The sequence below is a fragment of the Brassica oleracea genome, chromosome C6 (genome assembly GCF_000695525.1).
Source record: "Brassica oleracea var. oleracea cultivar TO1000 chromosome C6, BOL, whole genome shotgun sequence".
NCBI classification, from domain to species: Eukaryota; Viridiplantae; Streptophyta; class Magnoliopsida; order Brassicales; family Brassicaceae; genus Brassica; species Brassica oleracea.
Window position 1 is genome coordinate 21,875,946 of NC_027753.1, and position 24,483 is coordinate 21,900,428.

The 24,483-nt window shown below is 38.1% G+C and overlaps 5 protein-coding genes across 6 annotated transcripts; 2 read left to right on the top strand and 3 right to left on the bottom strand.

Moving 5' to 3' along the window:
- Positions 1-6,848: 6,848 nt before the first annotated feature.
- LOC106300355 (lipid phosphate phosphatase delta) lies at positions 6,849-9,132 on the top strand. The gene is made up of 8 exons (XM_013736483.1): positions 6,849-7,233; positions 7,317-7,412; positions 7,495-7,569; positions 7,654-7,784; positions 8,005-8,108; positions 8,202-8,330; positions 8,410-8,525; positions 8,613-9,132. Exons 1-8 carry the CDS (start codon positions 7,072-7,074, stop codon positions 9,033-9,035), a joined length of 1,236 nt encoding a protein of 411 aa, XP_013591937.1. The 5' UTR covers positions 6,849-7,071; the 3' UTR covers positions 9,036-9,132.
- Positions 9,133-9,150: 18 nt separating this feature from the next.
- On the bottom strand, positions 9,151-12,432 carry LOC106300357 (serine/threonine-protein phosphatase PP2A-3 catalytic subunit-like). 2 transcript variants are annotated; one of them, XM_013736484.1, is made up of 11 exons: positions 12,147-12,428; positions 11,848-11,904; positions 11,613-11,696; positions 11,327-11,398; positions 11,052-11,123; positions 10,758-10,798; positions 10,437-10,503; positions 9,991-10,173; positions 9,791-9,880; positions 9,594-9,701; positions 9,151-9,519 (listed from the first exon to the last, which is right to left on the bottom strand). In XM_013736484.1, exons 1-11 carry the CDS (start codon positions 12,237-12,239, stop codon positions 9,454-9,456), a joined length of 933 nt encoding a protein of 310 aa, XP_013591938.1. In that variant the 5' UTR covers positions 12,240-12,428; the 3' UTR covers positions 9,151-9,453. The 2 variants fall into 2 exon arrangements, with proteins under 2 accessions (XP_013591938.1, XP_013591939.1); XM_013736485.1 differs by lacking the exons at positions 9,151-9,519; positions 9,594-9,701; positions 9,791-9,880; positions 9,991-10,173 and adding an exon at positions 10,222-10,347 and having other exon boundaries at positions 12,147-12,432.
- Positions 12,433-13,674: 1,242 nt separating this feature from the next.
- On the top strand, positions 13,675-17,430 carry LOC106300743 (DEAD-box ATP-dependent RNA helicase 11). The gene is made up of 7 exons (XM_013736951.1): positions 13,675-13,800; positions 14,045-14,833; positions 14,944-15,027; positions 15,399-15,641; positions 15,902-16,063; positions 16,165-16,278; positions 16,582-17,430. Exons 2-7 carry the CDS (start codon positions 14,147-14,149, stop codon positions 17,095-17,097), a joined length of 1,806 nt encoding a protein of 601 aa, XP_013592405.1. The 5' UTR covers positions 13,675-13,800; positions 14,045-14,146; the 3' UTR covers positions 17,098-17,430.
- Positions 17,431-17,640: 210 nt separating this feature from the next.
- LOC106300745 (protein YLS3-like) lies at positions 17,641-18,584 on the bottom strand. Its single transcript, XM_013736952.1, has 3 exons — positions 18,216-18,584; positions 18,016-18,099; positions 17,641-17,914 (listed from the first exon to the last, which is right to left on the bottom strand). The coding sequence occupies exons 1-3, from the start codon at positions 18,568-18,570 to the stop codon at positions 17,823-17,825; spliced, it is 531 nt and encodes a 176-aa protein (XP_013592406.1). The 5' UTR covers positions 18,571-18,584; the 3' UTR covers positions 17,641-17,822.
- A 322-nt stretch (positions 18,585-18,906) lies between these two features.
- LOC106296342 (carbon catabolite repressor protein 4 homolog 1) lies at positions 18,907-22,202 on the bottom strand. Its single transcript, XM_013732460.1, has 11 exons — positions 21,831-22,202; positions 20,922-21,642; positions 20,750-20,836; positions 20,562-20,645; positions 20,398-20,484; positions 20,214-20,300; positions 20,081-20,134; positions 19,897-19,988; positions 19,691-19,805; positions 19,463-19,610; positions 18,907-19,383 (listed from the first exon to the last, which is right to left on the bottom strand). The coding sequence occupies exons 1-11, from the start codon at positions 21,986-21,988 to the stop codon at positions 19,238-19,240; spliced, it is 1,779 nt and encodes a 592-aa protein (XP_013587914.1). The 5' UTR covers positions 21,989-22,202; the 3' UTR covers positions 18,907-19,237.
- Positions 22,203-24,483: the final 2,281 nt, after the last annotated feature.

Sequence of the window (24,483 nt, forward strand, 5' to 3'; positions counted from 1 at the left end):
ACACTTGGTTAATTACAACACCAAAATCATCGGATTCGACAACCATAAACCTCAAAGTTGTCAGAGGAGTTGTCGAGTTGAATCAATCGGTTCCGAGAGTCACTACCTCTAAGTTGGAAGAGACAGACGAGATATCGAAGGCACCGGTGGAAGATCAGCGACTCGGTGCCGATAAAATCGATGGAGGAGATGGTGAGGAGTCACAGCGAGTTGGCTAAGGACTTGCAGAGCTTGGAGTCGCTGATCGAGAGGAACTTGAGGATGGACGAGAGGAGGAGCCACGACGTCGTCGGTATCGGATTTCCGGGGCTGGGACATCGTTGGTATCGGATTCGGCGCATTACTCCACTGCTGTCTCCTCTTTGTCGTCGTCGGCGTTAAATCACGAAGAGGAGAGACGGAGAGACCGAGCCATCATCAAGCTTTGGAGATTTCATCAGAAAAGCATCTCTGATTCTTCGATGACATCGAAGAGAGCACCGCCGAGACAACAATAGAGAGAAAAGACCACGCATTTTTTCCTTTCGTAGAAAAAGAATCAACCAATATGAATATGCCACGTAGGAGTTCTTTACCACTCCTATAATCACTAAATTAAGGAGCGGTTCAGCTTAATAAATTCATTTTTCATTTAATTTTTTCTCTTTAATATATCAGAACCTCCTCTAGATGCTACCGATGGAGGTGCTCTAAGAGCACTTCCAATGGAGGTTCTACCCATAATTTTTAGAACCTTTGCATGAGGTTCTTCCCAAAAAAATGATCCCCACACTTACATACACTTATATAATGTATAAATATACACGTATAAATGTTTAGAACTCCAATGGATAGAACCTCCATTGGAGGTGCTCTAAGGGCATCTCCATCCCTACTCTATTTTTTTTTTCTAAAATATAGTTAAAATGATTATGGAGTAAAGAATGCTCCAACCTAACCCCATATCTCACTCCATAATGAATAATGAAGTTTACTCCATAAATGGAGTAATCTATTTTTTTTTTTGTTCATCACTCCATTATAGAGGGGGAAATGGAGTAGGATTGGAACAATTTTACTCCATTTTCACTTTTACTCTATTTTGAAGGAAAAAATGGTGTTTTACGTTGGAGATGCTCTAATAACGCCATATATAGAGTAACATGGAGCAGTTGAGACAGTAGCCCCACTCCGTCGATTCCTCTGCTGGCTGTGTATTGGGTAAGTACGATGCAGTGTGATATCTAACACCATTCTTTAGTGGACAAGTTTGTGACTGATAGGGATCTCTTGCTGATGAGTACAATATTCAGCACATGGACATAAACCCAGATCTTGTTTAACAGATTCATTGCTGGTTGCATTCTGGTTAAGATAAATATGTACAATATAAAACAAGTTCTTAGATTAGTTCCCACTCGAGTCCGAAATAGAATTTATTGGTAAAAATGTAGGATATGTATGCGTAACAGCACTTCTAATGGGGTTCTACCCATTAAAATTCTAAACATTTATATGTATATATGTATATATTATATAATTGTATGTTTGTGTGGAGACCATTTTTTTGGGAAAAACATACATTTATACTATAAATTATTAAAAATGGTAAAAGTCCCACATTGAAAATTTTGTCATCAATGGTTTAACTTTTTTTGTTCAAGCAAGATACAAATGATGATCATATATCGTAGGGGTGAGCATTCGGATACACGTTCGGGTTCGTATCAGGTATTTCAATATAGAAGCATAAAACCCGTTCGGATATTTCTACACTTCGAGTCTGGTTCGGGTATTTTATGTTCGGTTTTGGATATTTTGGGCCGGGTTTGAATATTTAAATTTTGAAGAAAAAATCAATAAATAATTCATTGTTCAAGTTTTTTTGTATTTAAAATATATTTTAACTGGTTTTCTAATTTTTTAAAAAATTAAACTATTAATAGATTTGGAGATAAAACTTTAAAAATAAAGAGACACCAATTTTGTTGTTGTTTTAAAATTTTAGATGCAACTTTTGTTAATGCAAGAACCAAGAGCTTGATATATATTTTAAGTGAGTAGCAAATAATTTTGTCCATAATTATATGTATATTATCTAATTTTTACCAACAAGCATCATTAATATAAATATTTTGAATAAAATGAGAAGTAAACTAGAAATATAGGGTTAAGTATACTTAGGTTTGGTTATCTTCAGATATCCATTCGGGTTCGAATATTACCCGTTTGGATTCAAAATTACCCGAACTGGTGAAATAAGTAATTTGTTTTGTTGTTCTAGGATTAGATGATATTTAGACCGAACTGGTGAATATATACTAGACATACATTTATATTTCAAGTCTGCAGTTATATATTTTATAAGAGCTTGATATATTAGATTTGAACAATGATCTGTTAATATAGTTTACCAGTGATTTTTTTCAAAATTTTGGTTCTTAGATATGTATCTGGAGTGAAACTAATTTTTACAGATGTCCATTTTTTTAATTTGACACTAATTTAATTCATCGAATTCATAAAAGAAGTTAAAAAAGAAACTTAACTCATATCAATAAAACAAAAACGAGAATGAAAGCATAATTTTATAGAGGTAGAAAATGAACTCACTTATAGAGAGTCAATAGTAAACAAATCGAGAGAAGAAAACCTAATCCCGTTTCGTCATGTTGCCTATTTGGTTTTGGTGATTTGTGTCAGCCGCAAAACTTAATTTTCTTTTGTGCATATGAAGTCTTAAAAATAATTAAAATGAAATGTAATATGTTAACTCTTCAACAACGATGATATATTTAAGATACCAACATGTATATTCATCATTTTATAATAGATAAATATTATAGTGTTATAAAATGTTAAAACTATTTAATAAACAAACATTATTATAAAAACGCACATGCGCGCGGCTAATCTTCCGGTTCTTATTATATTTTAAAAAATATTTAATTTATAACACGGAAAAGACAACCGAACAGGTACACATATATTTGTTTGTGTGACACAGTGTTGAATCTCAGGTTCATAATGTTTAATATCAGTCTATATATTTTAAATGGAGCTAATTGTTTACATCCTTTTGGTCTCACCACTCACCAGGAAAGATTGGAAAAGAGAAGACAAATGCCATAGCATATGCATATAGACCTTGAGTTTCTTGAAGTTTTCATCTCATTTGCGCCATGTTACTAGAGGTCCCTAAGGTCAGGGAGAAGAGCAAGCATTCACTGCTCCTACTGAGAACGTCTGTGATCATGTCATGGTAGCAACCAGAGCTCTCACCAAAGATGACTTCGAAAAGACTATTTGAGATTTTGAACTCTCTTGATGTATGGAAACTGCTTAAGAATTGCGAAACCATCGTTTGATATGGTGAAGGCTAGGATCAAAGAGGAGGCTTGAAGACTTATCTCTTCACAGACTCGACCTCTTACGAGTCTACATCATCTTGCCATAATGTTTGATCTCTCTAAGAACCGAGTCCACATCATCATGACCAATATGATGATCGCTGAAAAACTCCATGAAAATTGGGACCAACCTACACGTTGCATTGTCTTCTACGATTTCCAGCACAACAGGTTTCAAACCTTTGCTTCCAATTAACAGAGAAACTTGATGTTCTTGCAGAGAGCAATGGAGGCTAGGACCGGTTGTGGCGGGCCTGGATCTAAGCTCAAGAAGAGGAGACAGTATGCAGGAAGAGCATGCGGTGGAAAGTAGCAAGACAAAATGTCGTATACCCAAGGAAGACAAGGTTACAATGGAGATGCAAGATCTGGTTACGGTGGAAACAAAAACAGATGATCATCTGGGCTTGGTGGTCAGACAAGAGAGTGGTCTGGTCAGAACCTAGTGACTGGTGGGCATGGAGGAAGGGAGGTAACATGAAACAGAGGAATGCAGATATATGGCACGAGCCGTATGTTAAGTCGTAACCGAGGTATTTGTGCGTAAGCTTACTTTGATCGCATTCAGTTGCTTATAAGCCAAAGGAGGAGAGAAAGCATAAGTTTTTGTTGTACATCTGCTTCTTTTTAAGACCAAGAAACAGTGCGGTCATACTTCTAAGTTCTGCTTTATTTCTATCGTTTGGTGGTTGAACCAATAGATGCTGTCCCTTTTCTTCTACGTAAAAATGGATTATATTTTTTGATCTTTTTGCTTATGCTAAGAGTTGCTCTTTTATGTAAGAACTTGTTGACCAATGATGAGAATATAAAACTCTGCAGGGCCTCTGAAAAGGGGTTCATAAGCCCAGGATAAAAATGTCTTCTATAGGAACCCCATGAACAAAATCAGGACTAATTGACAAAATCACATGGGGAGCAGAAGATGATGAGGTTATGAAACATGTTGGTGACAAACACATGCCTTTTTTTTGTCACGAAAACTCTTATATTAAACTTAAATATTCAAAAGGGTTAAACAACTACAACCGGAAGTAAACTCGACGGTCAAACGATAAACGAAAACTATTACAACAATACGAGTGATAGAGGTGTTAAAGGGGTGAAGATACGCATAAAGATGCTTCACTTGAGACCCTGAAACTGATGTTCCGAAGAACATACTAAAGTCGGGATATGAACCGACGAAGAGGGGCCCTATTGAGAGGGTTTTGAAATGGTTGGCAAACACAAACACTGGTGATGACACACTCTCCTTTGCTTCAACTAAAAAATAATTGTCTAGGAACAGTGGAGACTAAGCTCGTCCCGAGTTCTCAATGGAACTTTGTCAAAGATAAGGACTGATAGGCGGCAAGAACAGGTGAGTGACTCCAGAAACATAGCTAAAAACCATAGAGAAAGGCCTCTTTTGCCTAGATTTGAATCTACTACTCATGAACTTGGGGCTAGGTTAACCCTGTACAACATCACAACTTGGGGCTAGGTGAACCATGTACGAGACGAGACGACAAACCGTGGACCGGCATGATGCTTCGGATGAGGAGCGATGTCTCAATTTTATAACATCCGACAAAGGGAAGCACTTAGTGGGCCATGAATGAGTGGACTTTCGTAAAAGCCCTTCACAAACCCATAAATAGGATAGGCCCGGCCAAAAACATATGTCGGGGAGTCCATAAGCTGTATCGGCGGTGAGATGTGACGAACGAGTGAAGCTAGCGGTGGAGTAGCAGCAGATCTCTGAAGGGAATGGAGTGACGAGGCGAGGCGGCAGAGGTGGGGAGATGCTCTTGACGATAATCCATGAGAGGACGCGAACTGAGAACAAACTGAGAAAGTGAACTCCAATATTACCGTATGGGAATCCATAGCTCTCATCGAGACCTGAACTAAACCGCAAGCCCATTACAAAACTTTGAAAGCTCACGTCAAGAGATCTGTTGGGATGAAGCTGTCTGAGGGAATATATGACCAGCGGTTCAAAAGGTTGAGATGGTGAAGAGACGTGATGGAGGAGAGGAGGCTCTGGCTGTACACCAAGCGGAGACTTCACGGTTCTGAGAAAATGAGCAGATCTGGTGGTTCTAGATCCGGTGCTCCTGTTCGCCTTGAGAGGATGAGAGGTGACAAGAGAATGAGCGGTGACGAGCGGAGGATGAGAGACAGCGACGGTGAAGCGATTCGTGGAAACCATTGCGTAAGAGACGACGAAGACACAAGAATTGAAGTTGGAGATGACGATGGAAAGAGCAGGGAGCGGTGAAGAGCAGCAGGCTGAGCAGAGGACCCGACGCCGGCATCCAGGGGCACGACCGGCGTCGAGGAGGAACGGTTGCGGCGCGGCCTCGAAAATCGGGACAGAGAGCTTCCCTAGGGGGAACTCAGAAATTTTCCAACTGTTCTCAGTTAAAATGTGATTTGATGATATACTACTCTAACAAATAGAGAATTCAATAAGGTACTTCGCCAAAACCTCAGTAATAGTTCATGCATTTATGACGACAAACACATGCCATAGCTTAAAAAAAAAGTGAGATGCAGTGTCGGGTCATGAGGTCGAATTAGGGGTGTAAGGGATGATTTCGCTTCGGGTCGTGGAGCGTTATCTATCCCGGTGGTTGTAACAATACAGTGATGTCTCAGTCAGCTAGTGTTGGGTCCATCTAAGTGATTCAAGGTGATAGTAGACTTCATCATTGTATTTGGTCTAAGACTGTAGAGGTCAAAAACCTTTGTACTATGATTTGGATTAATGAATGATATGTTGAGCAAAAAAAAAAGTGAGATGCAATGCTCAATGACGACCTTTATGAGATAATTTCTTTTCTTTTTTTGAACATTGAGAAAATTTATGACACAAGTTCCCAAATATTAGTTCTGACTATTATTAAAAATGGAGGATATGTATGTGTAAGAGGATTCGACAGAAAGACAAAGAAACTGAAGTGTTTGATTGTAAAGACAAAGAAACTGAAGTGTTTGATTGTGTGATGATCATAAAGTCTAATATAACTATGAAACGGGATATTTTCTTACAACGTAGAAGCATACACACAAGTCTACCATGTATTATTTGATATTATGGGATCTTAATCAAATATTATATCTGTTGTTCGAATTTACGAAGAAAATGTATATTCCCATAAGTAAATTGTAGATTTTTTCAAAGTGACTTTATTATTTGTTGCCAAATAAAGTGTTTTATTTTCTCCCTTTTCATTTTCTAAAAATATTTATTTCTCCACTCGATATTTTATATTAAATAAAAGTTTGCAAAGACTTAATAAAAATCTCAAAAATGGCAGTCACCAATAGAAAGTAAAATAATATTTAAGGAATTTGACTAAATTTTTTGTTGACTAAATATATGCGTTGACTCAAGTCACGCAACCCACACGTAGACCAAACGTGCGTACTAGCTCAAAGCTGGTGGCTATGAAAGTTTCCTATCTCTATTTTAATATTTTCTCTCTCTGCCAGCCAACATCCATTGGAGCTCCTCACAGGACGCCGCGAGAGAGAGACATCCCACCACGACCATTAGAGCGAGCTACTCTCAAAAATTTCAAATCTTTCGACTCCATTTTTCTGAATTCTCTCTCCTCTTTCTTGAAACAGGGAAAGAGAGAGAGAGAGAGAGAGAGGAAGAAGGAAGCAGAAGATTGTAGAAAAAAGATCAATGGAAGGTTCAGGGACATGGCAAGGATTGACCCTCGTGAGTATTGTGACATGGATCTGTCTATCTTCCTATCTGAGATTGACCCAGAAGGTTAGATCTCTTGTTCAACCATGGGTCGCTCGTCAAGTCGTCGGTGGCGTTCCCCTCATCCTCGAAATTCAGGTGCTTTATTGACTTTTCATTTGGATCCAAACTTCATTGACTTTTTCATCTGGGAGATTGATAAAGTTTCTTTCTTTTTGCAGAAACATCAGAGTGGAGTGCTGGATGCTCTCTTCTCAGGGCTTTCGTGTGTTGTCTCTGTGCCCTTTTACACTGCTTTCTTGCCTCTGCTCTTCTGGGTAACATCAAAGTTGGAAACTTTAGTCATAGAGATGGCTTGCTATTGTGGATAGGATCATAATTTTGATATTATCTTTACAGAGTGGACATGGTAGATTGGCGAGGCAGATGACTCTATTGATAGCATTCTGTGATTACTTGGGAAACTGCATAAAGGTATTAACTTTCTGTAACACATTCTCTTAGTTTAGAAGTTTCAAAGAAGGAACTTTCCCTTTATATAGTCTTCTGTATTTGTAGGATGTTGTATCAGCTCCTCGCCCTAGCTGCCCACCAGTCAGAAGGATTACTGCCACAAAAGATGAGGAAGACAATGCAATGGAGTATGGCTTGCCTTCTTCGCATACTTTAAACACTGTTTGCTTATCCGGGTATGTTATCCACAAACTCTTTACCCCGCTTCTTGTAGTTATTTCCTAGCTAGTGATTAATGTCTGCTCTCAACAGATAGATCCCACGGTTGACAATGGCATCATTTTGTGCTATCTGTTTGCCTTGTCGTGAACAAGACACGGATCTTTCCTAAAGCAAATAGTTGATGTGGTATATAGGTTTTTAATACTTTGTCTCCTTATTGGTTTTGTGTTTCAGATATCTGTTGCACTATGTGTTGTCCTCTTTTGAACATGAAGAATCGTCCATCCAATACTATGGATTTGCCTTTGCTTGTCTGTTGGTAGCCCTAATTGCATTTGGTAAGATCAATCATACTCATACCAGAGAAATGCACATACACATACCTTACAAGTATTTGATTCCTCAGCTGACATCATTTCTTTTCTTCCTAGGAAGGATTTACTTGGGTATGCACAGTGTGGTCGATATCATCGCTGGTCTTGCCATAGGAGTCCTTACTCTCGGTCTTTGGCTTACCGTCAATGAAAACATTGACGACTTCATTACCTCGAAACAGAATGGTAAGCATCATTGCTCGTAGTTTCACTAACACTCCTACTTGCAAACACCAAATAACAGAGAAGCCATTTGATTGTGCAGTTAGCTCCTTCTGGACTGCTCTAAGTTTCTTGTTGCTCTTTGCTTATCCCACCCCCGAGAACCCAACTCCAAGCTACGAGTATCACACCGCCTTCACTGGGGTTGCACTAGGAATTGTGAGCATTCAAGAGATGCTATATAGTGCAGTTTTGTAAATGGTTTATTCAGAGAGTAGCCTTAATCAATGGTTTTGAATGTCTTAGGTGACTGGCGTTCAGCAAACATACAGCCAGTTCCACCACGAAGGGGCTCCACGAATCTTCTCACCAGAGCTTCCTGTTACAGCCTACATTGGGAGAGTCATGGTGGGGATACCAACGATACTCTTAGTGAAATTCTGCAGTAAATCCCTTGCTAAATGGATCTTGCCAACAGTATCCAACACACTTGGGATTCCTATAAGATCCACCACGTACATTCCCAAGCTCAAGCTAGACAAGGGATATGCAAATGGGAAGAATACGGACGAAACTAAGAACTCGGTTGGGTATTCACAGAAAATGTGCGAGTTCTTGAATCAGGACTCGTTTGATATTGACACGGGTATAAGGTTCTTGCAGTACGCAGGGCTTGCCTGGTCTGTTGTTGATCTTGTTCCTTCCATGTTCTCTTACTTAAACTTGTAGTAACAGTTTCATTCTCTTGTGTTATATAATATTAGTGTTGCCACTTGTATATCACTTGACCATATAACAAAGTCTCCACTGCTGTGGCTTTAAAGAACTTCATATTAGTCATGTCTATATCAAAAGGGTGCAAAAGCAGTAATTAAACGGAATGATTACAAGAAAATATGTTAAAAATAATCTCTCACATGAAACAGATTTTGATGCAGAAGGGAGCTGAACAATTTAAGCCAAACACAAACATTCATGGGGGGTTTTAAGTTCATTGACCTCGTCGCCTATATTACACTATTCCAAGGCTAAATCGATTTTAAAGAGAAGCAAGCTGGAACACAAATGCGTTGTACCAACTAGAATAAGCAGAGATCTTCAAAAACCAACAACCGGGCTATGCAGCTGAGAGGAGGTGACTTCTTGTTTATAGGAAGTAGTCGGGTGTCCTTCGGGTCACATCTGGTTCTCCTCTCCTTGGGGCTGGTTCAAACTGTTTCACAATTTAGACTCTCTTAATTAGTCCTTTGAATCCACAGAAGTCAAAATGAAGATTTCTAGACATACCTGAATGAAGTTGTGGTTCCTGCAGTCATCAACCTCGAGGATGGAGGCCATGTTTCCGCAGCGATAGCAATAGTTTGGTGCACTGAAGATAGTAACCACCTTTTGCTCCTGTCAATGGGAATAGATTTTTAACATAGTTAGCAAAGAATCTCAGGTTTGGCTAGTCTATGCAGGGAAGAGGAGTTTGATTGAATTACGTGTGCCCAGTTGAACCCATCCATAACCAGCTGATGCGCTCGAGCAATCAGTTTTAAGCTGTTAGAGTGGTTGAATTGTTCGGAAATGTCCTATGGAAACAGGAAGGAAAAAAGAAAGTCAGTTACACACTTATCTGGAACAAACAAAGAAAAAGGAGATTCAGGACATTTTCTGAAACTGCGGCTACGTAATTCAATACCTGACCAAATGTATATCCGGCACCACGAGGAGAGATTCCCCACCCACATCTGTCATCAGGATCAGACCATAATAAGTCGCACATCGGCCCTTCATGTGGAACTTCTTGAACTCGATCGAAGTTCCTAATGTTGTCGATAGACGGCGACAATCCACCGTGAAGGCAGAATATTTCCGACTCCACCTGCAAACAGGAGATATGATATGAGATGGATACCCTCCTTATATGTTGGAACTAAAACTCTTAGAAACACCACACTTGCTAACCAAATATGCTAACACACGCACAAGCATGTGCCAAAAAAGCCATTCTCTTATATCGAATACTGAGAGCGCCAAAACGTCAGCAATGGGTCATCTATCGAAATATGAGAGCATGAAACAGATAATGTGTCATCTACACTATATGAGTATATAAATGTGCAGCGTTATGTCTTAAGCACTAACCAAGGCTGTCAGTGGGAAATAGTCAAAGAGGTCTGTGAATATCTTCCAAACATTTGCATTTCCATACCTGCAAGTACAAGGTCGCAATTTAAACAAACAGAAATGACCCAAAAGATTTTCCTACATGCGTATAAGGAGAATTACACGTCTTTGATTACCACTAATTACTAAGGTATGACAAAAATAAAAAATTACTACTGTGAACAGTCAAATGAGAATATCAGAGACAAATAGGACGTGCGGAGCATTAGTGAAAAAAGAATCATGGCATGAACAGAATGAGTAAGCATTTTATACAGCATAAAGATGTTGGAGACTCACTTTCGCAGGCATTCATCATAAAATCCATAAACTTGAGTAATCTGTCAGAGCGAAAAAAAGTATTAAACCATGAGTCAGATATAAAGTTTAAGAGAAAAGTACAGCAAACAAAATGTAGGAAAACCTTAACTGGTCCGTAAATCTATATAGCATAGTGCATACACATGAGAAAATTAATTGCAAGTATGATAGGGTCTCGTCTAAGATTTCAATGCCAGAAACCAGAAAAAAAATTATCCGAACACTTTATACCTCAGAAAGTAAACGTACAAGTAGAGACAAAAGTTAGTTTACCTGACGACTTTCATGATTTCCTCTAAGTATAGTGATTCGCTGGGGATACCGTACTTTCAAGCCAACTAGCAGCTAGATATGGAATTAAAAATATAGAAAGAGTATCAGCATCGTAATCTAACGGACATACATAAACGTTAGGAACAGAAACCACCAGTATAGACACATGATATTTGATTAAACAATATAACAAGACAAAGATGTCTTTATACTTCGAAAACAGATAATTATTGTTGAACAAAAAAAAAAGTCTGGAGATGGTATAAACTTGGTACCGTAACAGTTTCGACAGAATAATATCCACGGTCGACATAGTCTCCCATAAATAGATAATTGGTATCAGGGCACTGCAAAAGAGCGTATGATGGACATTCATTAGACAACCAATTGGAACCAGAAACGATATATAAGCACTACTTTCAAATACATACAATGAGCATGCACTCAGACTTTGTATTACCCACCCAGAATTAATAATTGCTAGAAAAGACGGGGATACTGAGTAAAATAAATTGCTTCTTTACAGCCATTATGCATCTCAGGAAGTGTTACAGATCTTACCATTCCTCCAATACGGAAAAGCTCTGCAAGATCATGGAATTGTCCGTGAATATCACCACAGATTGTTACTGGACTTTTGACAGGCTGCGTGCAGGGAAATGTATAATATATTAAATTAACTCTAGTTAAACCAAACGAATTGAGCGTGTACTTAAAATAAATTCAAGCTAATTACACAATATATACCACATGAGAATTATTACGATCATGAAGAGATGTATGATAAAGAACCAACCTGGACGTTGCTTTCATCCATCAAGATCTCCTTAGCTTTCTCGCATAATGCTCTGACCTATTGAAAACAAAACAACACTGCACATGGTAAGATCATCTTTCAACCACCTTAAAATTCCTATCTTGACATAAGCAGCACACAGAAAGATCATCTACAGCAACAGAGAAAAGACCTTTCTTTAACCCACAAAAGAACATACCATTTCGACATAATCAGATACTCAGAAAAAAAATATCTGAGTCAAAAGTTCACCCGAGAAAACTACAAAACGAATCCAATTTAACCGGAAAAAGGGGAACCTGTTGCTCGGAGAGAGGCTTGCACTGCATGAGCTGGGAGATCTGCTCATCTAGATCGAGTGTTGCGTCCGCCGGAACCGAATTCGCGCCCATGTTTTTGATACTGCGTCTTCTTCCGTCTAGTCAGATCGAGAAGAGAGATCAGGAGCCAGGAGATGATGATTAGGAGCCGCCCTAACCCTAAATTGGATGGGTGTACTCTCTCTCTCTCTCTCTCTCTCTCTCTCTCTTTGTCGCTCGCTTCTTGTGCAGAGTGAGGGGAAATCGAAATGGAGAGGGGCGCGTGAGAAAAGTGGCGAGTGGGGGGGTTTGTAGTCTTCAGGACGTAGCTTTAGTTTACCTTAATGCCCTCACTCTTTTGGAGGAAGACGTTGATGTTTACAAATCTGTTAATTTCTTTTTCTTTATTTTGAACTGTGAAACGATATATATATATATATATATATATTTTTTTTTTTTTTTTTTGACGGATACCCATAATAATTTAGGATTATGAATTTATGATGAATTATTCACAATATAAACTTTATAAATTAATATATATAATTAATGATTTTTTCTAATTATAAACTAGGTTTATGTAAACTATAAATAATTTGATAAAATATTTTTTAGGAAAATTTAGATTAATATATAATCTAACTAAAATCGTAAATTAATAATTATTATACACAATTTATGGCCGAATCGGGATCCGTCAGATTTGTAGTTTTACTATCCGGATCCAGCTCCATAAAAATAATTTAAAAGAAAATATATATTTTTAAAATTAAAATATTAAAAATAATTCATAAATTGAATATTTATACAACATTTATCAATATAAATATAAATGTATATCATATTACAATATTATAAAAGCTAAATCATAACATTATAAGACTATAAAAATATTAATATATCATATGTAAAAATTAATATGTTTTAAAAATACAAATTCGGATTCGAATACCCGAACTTAAAAATCAAAATATCCAGATCGGGATCCAAGATCCCGGATAATAAGTTCCAATCCTATACAAAGCGATGAAATTCGGTCAATTGTCCTGGGATGATTTTATTGTTAATTTTTTTTAAATGTATCTTGAATAATATTTTTATTATCGAGCTATATATTAAATGAATCTATTTGTAGGTATTAAATATATAAAAATATATAAATTAAGCTAATAATATAAAATAAATTAAAATCTATTAAATTTAAACTAATATATAATATTTTGCTTATTTTTTCAAATAAAATACTTAAAAAATAAATTTAAACAAAAACTCTTAAAATTAATAACTGTATAAATTGATAAATTATCTTAATTCTATTATTATTAATTTATAGAATTTTTACTTTAGATTTTCAGTTTTGTTAACACTTACATTACTTATAGAGGTCCCTTACTTATATTTAAAAATATAAGTATAAAATCTCATATAATCGCAGGTCAACAATATCAAACAAAAAGGTAATAAATCTTTCTTTTTTTTTTGGTAAAAAAGGTAATAAAACTATTTTCTCGCGTTGTGTTGTGTCCGATCCAAAAATAAGCAAAACAAGTAAATTTAGGGTTTTTCTCTCTTCTCCGAGCTTCTCCGTTGGGTGAACGACTACCGTTGAATTGATTTCCTCGTTTCGATTCGATTCTCTCTGCCGATTATTAAGGTTCTCTCTCTCTCTCTCCATAGATCCTCTCTCCTTGTTTATCCGCGAACGTATCTCTCTATTTTGAGCTTTTCGAAAGCCACCTTTTTCTGACTTGGTCGTTTGATAGATCTGATTGAGATTTTTTGAGGGTTTCATCTTTCCAGCTTATGGGTTTCGATAAAGCATCTTCCTTTATTCACAATCACCCATCTGCTATTGGATTACACTTCTCTGCTAACTAGACATTTGTGGAATTTGCCAGGTTCATTATTGTCAAGGATAACAAGTAACAGGAGCACCTGCAACCGTTTTGATTATTTAAAGTTGCAAGCTTTTTTTCTAGATTTAGGACAAACTTTCAGTTATGAGTGCATCATGGGCAGATGTGGCTGACTCTGAGAAGGCTGCTTCCAGGGCAAAGCCTGCTTATGTTCCCCCACATCTAAGGAACAGGCAGTCAGAGCCTGTTGCTCATTTGCCACAAAATGATCGTGGAGGGTATGGTGGTCAACCTTCTCGATGGGCTCCTGGAGGTGGAGTTGGTGGAGGCGGTGGCTACAGGAATGATGTAGGTCGTCCCGGCCAAGGTTATGGTGGACGAGGAAGTGGTGGATGGAACAACAGAGGTGGAGGCTGGGACCGTGAAGTTAATCCGTTTGGAGATGATGCTGATTTAGAACCCGCCGTTCTGGAGAATACTGGCATTAATTTTGATGCCTATGAAGATATTCCCGTCGAGACCAGTGGAGGAGACGTCCCTCCTCCTGTTAACACATTTGCGGACATTGATCTTGGGGAGGCATTGAATCTCAACATCAGGAGGTGCAAGTACGTGAGGCCAACACCTGTACAGCGTAACGCCATTCCGATACTTCTTGCAGAGAGGGATTTGATGGCATGTGCTCAGACAGGGTCTGGGAAGACTGCTGCGTTTTGCTTTCCGATAATTAGTGGAATCATGAGAGATCAGCACCTTCAGAGACCTCGTGGTTCACGGACCGTTTACCCTCTTGCAGTTATCCTCTCACCAACAAGGGAGCTGGCATCTCAGGTAACATAGAGAATCTACTCATTCTCTCACAGCATAGAATTTATTCAGACAAGACATATGCGTATTGTTTTAATATACACACATTGTTGACGTTTTGCTCTTTTTTTTAGATTCATGACGAAGCAAAAAAATTCGCATACCAAACTGGTGTGAAGGTCGTTGTTGCTTATGGAGGAACACCTATTAACCAGCAGGTAATTATCATGCACATATAATTTTTCTTTCGTCGTTGTCTGCCTTTGTCTCTGGATATTGTTTCATTCTTATAGGGCTGTTGTCTGTTTTAAGTTAATAGCAACTCACGGTTTACTGGTTTGGGTTCTTCTAGCTCTGTTCTTCCTTGTATCTGTCTCATTTTTGAAATTATGTTTTGATTTTGAAGTCAGCAGTGCATAATTAATATTGTACCGTACAAACTTTTCTTGAATTCTAGTTGGCATTGCCATTTCGCTCGTATCATCATTGCGTAATATGCAGAAGCATTGGAATTAATCCTGGTTACAGGTGTTAGTCAATCAATTTTCAAGCATTGATTTGTTAATTTCATCTTTTATTGTTTGTGCAGCTAAGGGAACTTGAGAGAGGAGTTGATATCCTTGTGGCAACTCCTGGCCGGTTAAATGATTTGCTAGAGAGAGCTAGAGTCTCAATGCAGATGATTAAATTTTTAGCTCTGGATGAGGCGGACAGGATGCTGGACATGGGTTTTGAGCCACAAATTAGAAAGATCGTTGAACAGATGGACATGCCTCCACGTGGGATGAGACAGACAATGTTGTTTAGTGCTACGTTTCCAAGTGAGATCCAGGTTGGTTCTACTTGTCCACGTAACACCCTTTTCTTGCTCAATTATATTCTAGTAAAGTCAGAGCTTAATCTGTCAGAGGATAATAGTGTTCTTACCCAAACAATGATGGTGAACCTTTGATGGTTTAGTTTTAGACGGGCAAGGAAGTCAAAATGCCTTTTGCGTGATATATGAGAACAACAGCCTGCATAATATTCAGCATAAGAAGATTTGGTACTTTAGGTTTATATTAATTCTTCATTTTTTTGTTTCTTGTACAGAGACTGGCAGCTGATTTTCTGTCAAACTATATATTTTTGGCTGTGGGAAGAGTTGGTTCAAGCACTGACTTAATCGCCCAAAGGGTTGAGTATGTCCATGAGGCTGACAAGAAAAGTCATCTCATGGATCTGCTACACGCCCAGAGAGAGACCCAAGACAAGGTAATGCGGGAGTTCCCATCTGCTGTTTACTTAGCCAAGATCTATTATCATAATCTTGACGCCCTGACTGTTGCTGGCTTTACTTTTCTTTTCATACACAGCAATCATTGACGTTGGTTTTTGTGGAGACAAAGAGGTCAGCCGACGCTTTGGAAAATTGGCTGTGCATGAATGAGTTTCCAGCAACCTCCATCCACGGTGATAGAACACAACAGGTTCGTTGATTGATAATGTGAACATCAAACCTTACTATTCCGTTTTTATCGATATACTCTATTCCAGCAATAGCTAAAACCAAACTGTTCGTTGATTGATAATTTCTTTAATGTTAAATGTGAATCAAACCTTGCTATCGTGAAGTAAAATATACACTTCACTCCAACTAAAGCTAAAGCAACCTATGTTTTTAATGACAAGCTGGTTCATATTACTGAATGACATCTTTCAAGTTCATTATCAAGAAGTTTGTTCTCTGTTGACTAACTCTGACTACTACTTTGTGTTATTATGCATTAAAGGAAAGAGAAGTGGCACTGAGGTCCTTCAAGACTGGGAGGACGCCCATTTTGGTTGCAACAGACGTGGCAGCACGTGGTCTTGACATTCCACATGTGGCTCATGTAGTGAACTTTGATCTACCAAATGACATTGATGACTATGTTCACCGCATCGGGCGAACAGGACGTGCAGGCAAATCTGGCATAGCAACAGCCTTCTTCAATGAGAAAAATGCACAACTGGCTAGGCAGCTCGCTGAACTGATGCAAGAGGCCAATCAAGAGGTGCCTGAGTGGCTCACAAGATACGCTTCACGTGCTTCATTTGGCGGTGGCAAGAAACGGGGTGGTGGTCGGTTTGGTGGCCGTGACTTCAGAAGAGAAGGCTCTTTCGGTAGTGGTGGTGGCCGTGGCAATGACTACTATGGAGGAGGAGGCTATGGTGGTGGTGGATACAGTGGTGCTCCAAGTGGTGGTGGATACGGTGGTGCTCCAAGTGGTGGCTATGGTGGAGGAGTGACCAGTGCTTGGGATTAGCCAATTAAGACTTGTCAATTTTGCGTCCTTTAAACCTGACTCTATTTCTTCTTATGTTCCCAAGAGAGCACATGTATTTTGCCCCTCACCTTTGAGATCTCTCATTCAAGAGATAGATATATAAACTAATCTTGCTTGTAGCCTTGTAGGTGAGTCTGTTTTTGTTTTCAGGCTATTTTTAGGATTTGGCCTAAAAAATAGACTAGTTTCTTAAGATTTTGATCTTGTTGGTTTCTTCTAACAAATTCATTTGTTGGTTTGAAATCCAATTTGTTCTTCTTTCTTGTGTTGTTGACAATCTTTCTTGGTGAAATACAATTTCTAGTTTGATTCTGTGATAACTTTATCATGCTTACAAATTGTTGCTGTGTGTGAACCAACCGCATATGAGAATACATGTCTAGCAATCTAGCATTGGATTCAGCTGCTATTGCTATTCATCTTCTGGATCTCTGAACTTCAAGTTCATTGTCTGGCATGCTTCTAAGTACACAGCTAATTTGCTCTCAACTCCAGGACTCTCAACAACATCTAGCCCCGTACTAAAGGTAAGTAGCTCCATACGAGGATTCTTTTCAGTTATATAACATACCATCACATAATATCTTAATGAGATGCTAAGAGAACACAATATGTTTTATTAACAAGCCATGGTACATCCACAACTGATAGATACGACATGTATAGTGAGTTTGGTTGTATTTATTAACTTTCATAACAGAGGATTATACTAGGTACCATACTGAGAAAGCTCCAGCCATCACTAGACCAAATTGCTTCTTATCTCTTCCTTTGACGCTTGAACTTGTGGGGACTGCTGCAATATTTTTTGTTTCTTTGTTATTTTTTCTTCTTGTTCAAAGAAACGGGATGGAATCATGTGTGCGCCATTTATAGTCAAAAGAGTAGCATTAGTACCTCTAGGTTCAACATTTTGTAAGCCTTCAGTGAATTGCTTAAAAATCTTGGCGGCTACTGAATCTGGAGGCAAATGTAGAAGCTCTTCTTGCAGAAAAAATGAGATGATAAGAAATATATAATTTTGTGACTATGTAAATCATCATCTTCTATGTTTCCAGAAGATACTGTAGAGGAGATTATGGTACGGAGTTTCTGACCTGGGCATTGTGAGATATTTGCAGGGACATGACAAGTGGAAGGAAGGCTCATTGCACGGTTGGCATCAACTTTGAACCCTAAACCAGGATCATCCCTGTCTTTGACAAGAGTGCAGAGACATCTCTTGGTCTGCCCTTTATTTATTTTTTCCTTGAGTGTGGTGCAACATGTTGAGTCTGGAGCTTTAGCTTTGCTAGTTACAAAAGGAAGACATGAGTAGAGATCAGACATGGAGTCCTGACATCCCTTTATGTCTTGATTCAAGTCTGATCTCACACCAAGAAACATGATTGCTGCTGTTATGAATAGAGCCAGCATTTGTCGATTTTGATTGTAACCCATGACTCTAATCATCAGTATATGCAACAATGTACTCTATATGCCATTTTATAAACAGACTTGTTTCTTATTGTATACATATGTTTCACTATCAACTTGGGATAATCATAGTTCTAATTCTGCAAGAAACTTATTTAAAATGTTTAAATAATGGCTACTAGTTGACACGTCTCATGTCTCAGTTGAAATTTGAGTTCTGAATCTTTTGTATTTATTGGAGGGCTAAATAAATATGTATAAGTTGTTGAGAGTCCGTTTTCACAATCTCTACAAGATATACACAAAGAAAGAGTGTAAAACATTGATACTATAGGATTTGTGTGCAGGGAGACTTGGAGCCACAAACAGATATTTTATTCTCAAGAAAGTGACTATAAACTCAAGCCACTATTTTCTTCAAGAATCTAAAGTTTACACTGTTACAATGACAAGCCATGGAAGAAAACATCTACATGCAAATAGGTAACACTAAGAGAAGGAAAAAAAACAAGGAACCATAAAGTGATCATACTTCTTACAGTGAGGTGAAAGGAAATAAACCTACGATATATAGTACATGGACACACGATCTACCAGACTACCTCATGTAGCTTAATCATCTCCACTGGGTCCAGTCTTTAAGCACCGGTTACAGCTTATGGTATCTCCATAAAATATTTGCTTCATCTGTGAGTTTGCAGCATCAGCGTCTGGTCTTAGGCATGCAGCGGAACTCAGCCAAAAGTGCAATGTGATCAGAAGACCATTCTGGAGATGGAAGAGCCGTGTCCTTCCTTAAGCTCTCTTCATCCAGCAGTTCCAATAACGATTCCACTGTTAATGTATCCGCTGAAACCATAAAAACGCAAAATGTTTATTGAATGAAAAGAAAAACTGAGTTGCAAATTGGCAGGCATTGGTGAGGAACCTGTGTAAAATATGTAATCAAGTGTGCCTATGAAATCCCTGGTACAGTTGGTAAACAAGGGTTCATTTGACGCAGGATCCATTCTTCTCCTTTGCTGCTCAGCAGTAAGGCTGCCTCCCATTCTTGCAAAGGACGAGTAAGCACTAACCTGCATGGCTCGCAAGGTGAGATGATTATACATACGTTACAGTTCTTAAGACTTTAAGCATGACTTCATGATAATAGTACCAACGGCAGCTGATGAGTTAGTTTGGTGTGAGGACGCAAAATTCCAAGAGGGTCAACCATCAAATCTGGGTGCATTGGATCAACCTTCCCCAGAGCAAGAAGTGAATGAGGAGCACTGAAAATATTTGGAAGAAAATCTCAATATTAATACAGCTAGAGAGCAGAATCATAATCTGATCTAGATTTTGACATATTGGGTATAGCACCTTGCTGGTACTGTATTGAAATCACCACACACAAGCATTGGAATATCTGCACTGGCAGCTATTTTTTCCAGTCCCTTCAATAATGTGTGAACCTGTTTTGAGCAATAACCAAATGTGACTTAGTAGTGATGCTAAAATCCGAAATCCGCAAAGTTTTTATTTTTTTGCAATCAACATAACGAACCTGCCAGAGCTTTACATCCTTCAGTTCATGAGAAATGTTTACATGTGTGTTAGCCTGCACTCAACAAACCAATAACATAGAGAAAAAATGATCACCAAGAGACAAAGAAGATGCAAAGAGATGCAAAACTCACCACACAAAGAAGCTGGCGCTTCCCAGGAATATCAGCAGCCTGGTTACCGAACTTTGCTTCCAGAACAACTATTAATGCTACATTGTCCTTCAAAAAGAAAGAATCTACATAAGTTTTACATGAAAATCAAACATGGAGAATGTGTGGAAACAAGAATGGCCCAGTAGAGAGCATCTTTGAATACCTTAACCAATCGATTCAAAGCAATTTTCTTCTGGGGCACAGGAATAAGAGCCTCAGTCAAAGATTGAGCAGCCTTGTTGAACTCAACCTGGATCAGCAGCTTGATGATTTAAGTAAAAAAGGCCCCAATATATACATGTAATAAAGTAGAATACTAAGACATACCTCGTATTTTTTAACATGAGAAAACCTGTCTCTTCTGTAAAAAGTAGCACATCCATCAATTGTGCTTGTGTTACCAACGAAGACCTAATAAGTACCAAGTGAATCAATAAGTTCTGTTCAGCACATTCTGTGAACATAAGTGAGCATGAAAGGTTTATGGGAGATCATAGAGAGGAGTCAAAACAAACCTCATTTGTTTTCCTTTTAAAGATAGCTTGGTAACCATGCTTATCCAGCTCGGGAGCGAAAAACTCATCAAAATGATCATTCTGTACCTGCAAGATGAAAGGAGGAGATTTTTATTTCTCTATGAACTACTCACACGAGTGTACTTGTTCAGAACTAAACCAAAAGCAATACCTCCTGTAGACAAACTATATCCGCATGGTACTTAACAATCTCCCGTAACAAATTCTGTCTACGGTATGTCCACGAAAGAGCCCATGTGGGGCAGTAACTGTATATCTCGCTACTAGCATACGCATCAGCCAATATATTATAGGACAGCAGAGTGAATGATCCCATAGACATAGGTCGGCCATTAGAATCCACAGCTCCACTAACAGGGATCATCCTGCGCGGAGAAGGCGATGGAGCTGGAATAACACGAGAAGTCAATATAGTACAAGAATGCCCCACGTTCTGTTTTGTCTCTGCATTGACCACTACACACTCAAACTTCAAAACATGCCCCACATCGTCAGCCATCGGTGTGTATGTCTTGGAGCGTCCAACCTCAACAAGTGTTTCCCCTCCTGCGCCAGTCTTTTGGGATATGGATGAGGGATAAACTGATGATGATGATCCGTTTGTTAAACTACTAACGGTGCTGAGGATGCTAGAGACAGAGCCTGAACTGTTCAAACGGAGCAACTCTTCTTCTTCACCATTTCCTTCCGCAGCAGCACGCTCGTGCAACACACGGTGATGCTGCCACGCGTCTGTGAAGCACTTAGTTGAACAGTGGTAGCTTTTGGTGACAGGAACCTTTGTCTTTATGCATCCTAGACACTGTAATGTGGCCTCCTTGGATGGATGCACACTACAAATAGCAACTTTCTTATCGCTTTGTACACGATACCTGCAAATAGATATCCAGAGAATGCATCTTAAAAATACAGACTTTAAAGATAGAATGAAACTAAACATCTCTCACACTTTTATATTTGAAAAAAGAACAAAGATTTGAACTTTAACATGAGACATATACATAAGCACATCAAGCATAAGCTAGTTAAAGAGTGAGACAAAGCTATTGGCATAGCTTACCATCTGTACTTCAAGAAGTGACCATCAAGAGGGGATGACTCTGGCACATCATCGGTGGTGGCGGTGTTATCCGGCCGCCGGAGAAGCACGTAAGGTGTGAGTTCGCAGCCAACAATAGGTACCTCCGACGGTAGATGAACTCGTATAACGCTAAGCATTGCTTATAACTGTAATTCTCAAAGCAATTCAACAGTAACGAAGCTCAAAGGCTGAGACTTTCTGCTGTATGTTGACGTGGGAGTGTAGAAGAGACCGTTTACTTGACCCTAAAATTCAACAGGATTGATGAACCCTAGTTATCCCAGAACCCTAGTGAGATCGATTGTTTCGGACAAACCAATATACGGTGTATTTTTTTTTCAAAAAGCATACAGTTTTTATGACACATATACAACATTATTTAACATCTATTACAAAAATAGTAAAAATAAAAAAAACTTTCTTTTGATATTTGAAAATTGTTTTTTTCTATTCAGTGTTTGCAAGCCAACATAATAATAGTAAGAAAATTATTAAATCTTTGAGAGTGTACAAAATACTTTGAACATCTCCAAAAAAAAAACTCAAATTCTATATTCGCAGTTCAAAGATGTTATTCTCCAAAATCAAAACTTCAAACTCAACTTCAAAACTATTTATATTTTATAATATGGTCTTTATATTTGTCATAACTAATTTAAATTCATATAACTTTTGTAAATAACTAGCACATATATAAACATATTACAACAATATTAATTAATAAAATATTATATTAAAATATAAAAGTTTAAATAAAAATAACTTAATTAATATTGAACTTCAAACAAAATACCATATTATTCTATAAAATGATTTTTATAATGCATATATGATCTATTAGTGCATTTCGAAGTAAAAATGGCTCTCTTCATTTTTACTCTGTAGATTACGAGCTAAAAATTGTTGAAATCGGATGATATTGATACTTGTAAATATATTAGATCGGAACAAGAAAATAAAAGAGAAACATAAAATATTGCTAAATGACTAATTTGTTTTCGATGATATTAATACTCGTGAATATATTTGATATGAGCAAGAAAGAATTGAACGAAAAATACATCAAAAACAACAACAACAATCATCATAAGTTATACAAAAAAAGTGGACAATATTTGAAAATTTTGAAGGTTCCGGATCAAACTTACATTACTATTAGTGTTGTTGTAATATTTAAATTTGTGTAATAGTTATGTCTTCATGTAAATTTTTTTTTTAAAAAAACTGTTAAGTTTCTTTTGTATATTATTGTTGACTAAATCTAGTTTAAAATATTTTAAATCTTATTTTAATCTTTTATTTAATTTTATGTGTAAAATTTAAAATCTGTAAAAAATATATATATATATTTATGAGATATATTTTTTTAAAGATTAAAAAAATAAATGAAAAAATATTTATGAATCATAAAAGTGATGTGTGATTGTAGGGACCAAAATGGAAATAAAAATACGAAACTTCAAACTTGTTTAAGGGAGTATGGATGATATTGACATCATGTGTTCGGCGTTTCTCTAGAGTGGATCCCCAAATGATACGTCTAAGGCAAAAGTGGCTTAGAAGGAGGTATGCAGGCCGATGCAGTCCGATGCAGGAGGGAGGATTGGGGGTAAGAAGCATAGCAGAAGTAAGTTTGGTTTTCTCGCTCAAGCTGATATGGCGTCTGTTTAGTGAGTCACACTCCCATTGGGTAAGCTGGGTGAAACAATACATCCTCCGCAGAGAATCCTTTTGGGATGTTAGAGACACGGTTCTGGGTTCATGGGTTTGGCGGAAAGTTTTGAAGTTGCGTACATTAGTGAAACAGTTCGTGAGGATGGAGGTTCATAATGGACAAAAATGTCAGGTTCTGGACAGACATATGGTACCCTCTAGGCAGACTAATTGAGATCGTTGGTAAGGTTGGGACACTAAATCTTGGTGTGACTAGAACAGCTCTGATTTGTGATGTAAGGAATGAAACAGGTTGGGTCTTTCGTAGATGCGGCGACAGACAGATGCGTGAGCTCGTAAATTTGGTTGAAACTTATTGGATGGAAGAGAATACTCACTTACGGGATGTTGTTTATGGCGAAAGAATGAGACTGAATTTTGCAAGCATTTCTCTACTACTAACACATGGCAGAGGATCAGAACCCATGGACCTAGTAAAGAGTGGAGAAAAGTGATTTGGTTCATGTTTGGAGTGCCGCGGTTCGCCTTTATAACATGGCTGGCAATAAGAAATAGGTTGTCCACTGGAGAACGTATGCGATCATGGGGTCAGGTGCAAGGCTGTATCTTCTGTGGAGAGCCAAATGAGACGAGAGACCACTTGTTCTTTGCCTGTCCTTATACTTACATGCTTTGGATCGAAGTGGTAGGTACTTTGCTGGGGAGACCGCCTGACCCTGACTGGGAAAACACGCTTCAACACCTCATAATTCATGGATTTTGAGAACTTGAGTACATTCTAGTGAGGTTGGTCTTTCAAACTACAGTCTACATGATATGGAGGGAGAGGAATGATAGAAGGCATTTAAAGAAACCAAGACAGTCAGGCCAATTGGTAAAGATTATTGATAAGACAGTGAAGAATCGAATTACGGCTACAGGTTATACGAAGAAGCCACGCTTAAGGGGTTTAATGCAA

What these genes read in the sequence shown, in the direction of transcription:
- LOC106300355 (XM_013736483.1), top strand. Translation starts at nt 7,072, where the DNA reads ATGGAAGGTTCAGGGACATGGCAAGGATTGACCCTCGTGAGTATTGTG. An exon ending in TCTTGCCTCTGCTCTTCTGG is followed by an intron (nt 7,413 to 7,494) that starts GTAACATCAAAG and finishes TTATCTTTACAG; the next exon opens with AGTGGACATGGTAGATTGGC. An exon ending in GGTAGCCCTAATTGCATTTG is followed by an intron (nt 8,109 to 8,201) that starts GTAAGATCAATC and finishes TTTTCTTCCTAG; the next exon opens with GAAGGATTTACTTGGGTATG.
- LOC106300357 (XM_013736484.1), bottom strand. Translation starts at nt 12,239, where the DNA reads ATGGGCGCGAATTCGGTTCCGGCGGACGCAACACTCGATCTAGATGAG. An exon ending in AGCCTCTCTCCGAGCAACAG is followed by an intron (nt 11,905 to 12,146) that starts GTTCCCCTTTTT and finishes TGTTTTCAATAG; the next exon opens with GTCAGAGCATTATGCGAGAA. An exon ending in TATGATGAATGCCTGCGAAA is followed by an intron (nt 10,504 to 10,757) that starts GTGAGTCTCCAA and finishes TTGTACTTGCAG; the next exon opens with GTATGGAAATGCAAATGTTT.
- LOC106300743 (XM_013736951.1), top strand. Translation starts at nt 14,147, where the DNA reads ATGAGTGCATCATGGGCAGATGTGGCTGACTCTGAGAAGGCTGCTTCC. An exon ending in CAAGGGAGCTGGCATCTCAG is followed by an intron (nt 14,834 to 14,943) that starts GTAACATAGAGA and finishes TCTTTTTTTTAG; the next exon opens with ATTCATGACGAAGCAAAAAA. An exon ending in CGTTTCCAAGTGAGATCCAG is followed by an intron (nt 15,642 to 15,901) that starts GTTGGTTCTACT and finishes TTTCTTGTACAG; the next exon opens with AGACTGGCAGCTGATTTTCT.
- LOC106300745 (XM_013736952.1), bottom strand. Translation starts at nt 18,570, where the DNA reads ATGATTAGAGTCATGGGTTACAATCAAAATCGACAAATGCTGGCTCTA. An exon ending in AAATATCTCACAATGCCCAG is followed by an intron (nt 18,100 to 18,215) that starts GTCAGAAACTCC and finishes TTCTGCAAGAAG; the next exon opens with AGCTTCTACATTTGCCTCCA. An exon ending in ACAAAATGTTGAACCTAGAG is followed by an intron (nt 17,915 to 18,015) that starts GTACTAATGCTA and finishes AAAATATTGCAG; the next exon opens with CAGTCCCCACAAGTTCAAGC.
- LOC106296342 (XM_013732460.1), bottom strand. Translation starts at nt 21,988, where the DNA reads ATGCTTAGCGTTATACGAGTTCATCTACCGTCGGAGGTACCTATTGTT. An exon ending in CTCATGTTAAAAAATACGAG is followed by an intron (nt 20,485 to 20,561) that starts GTATGTCTTAGT and finishes CTGCTGATCCAG; the next exon opens with GTTGAGTTCAACAAGGCTGC. An exon ending in CTTTGAATCGATTGGTTAAG is followed by an intron (nt 20,301 to 20,397) that starts GTATTCAAAGAT and finishes TTCTTTTTGAAG; the next exon opens with GACAATGTAGCATTAATAGT.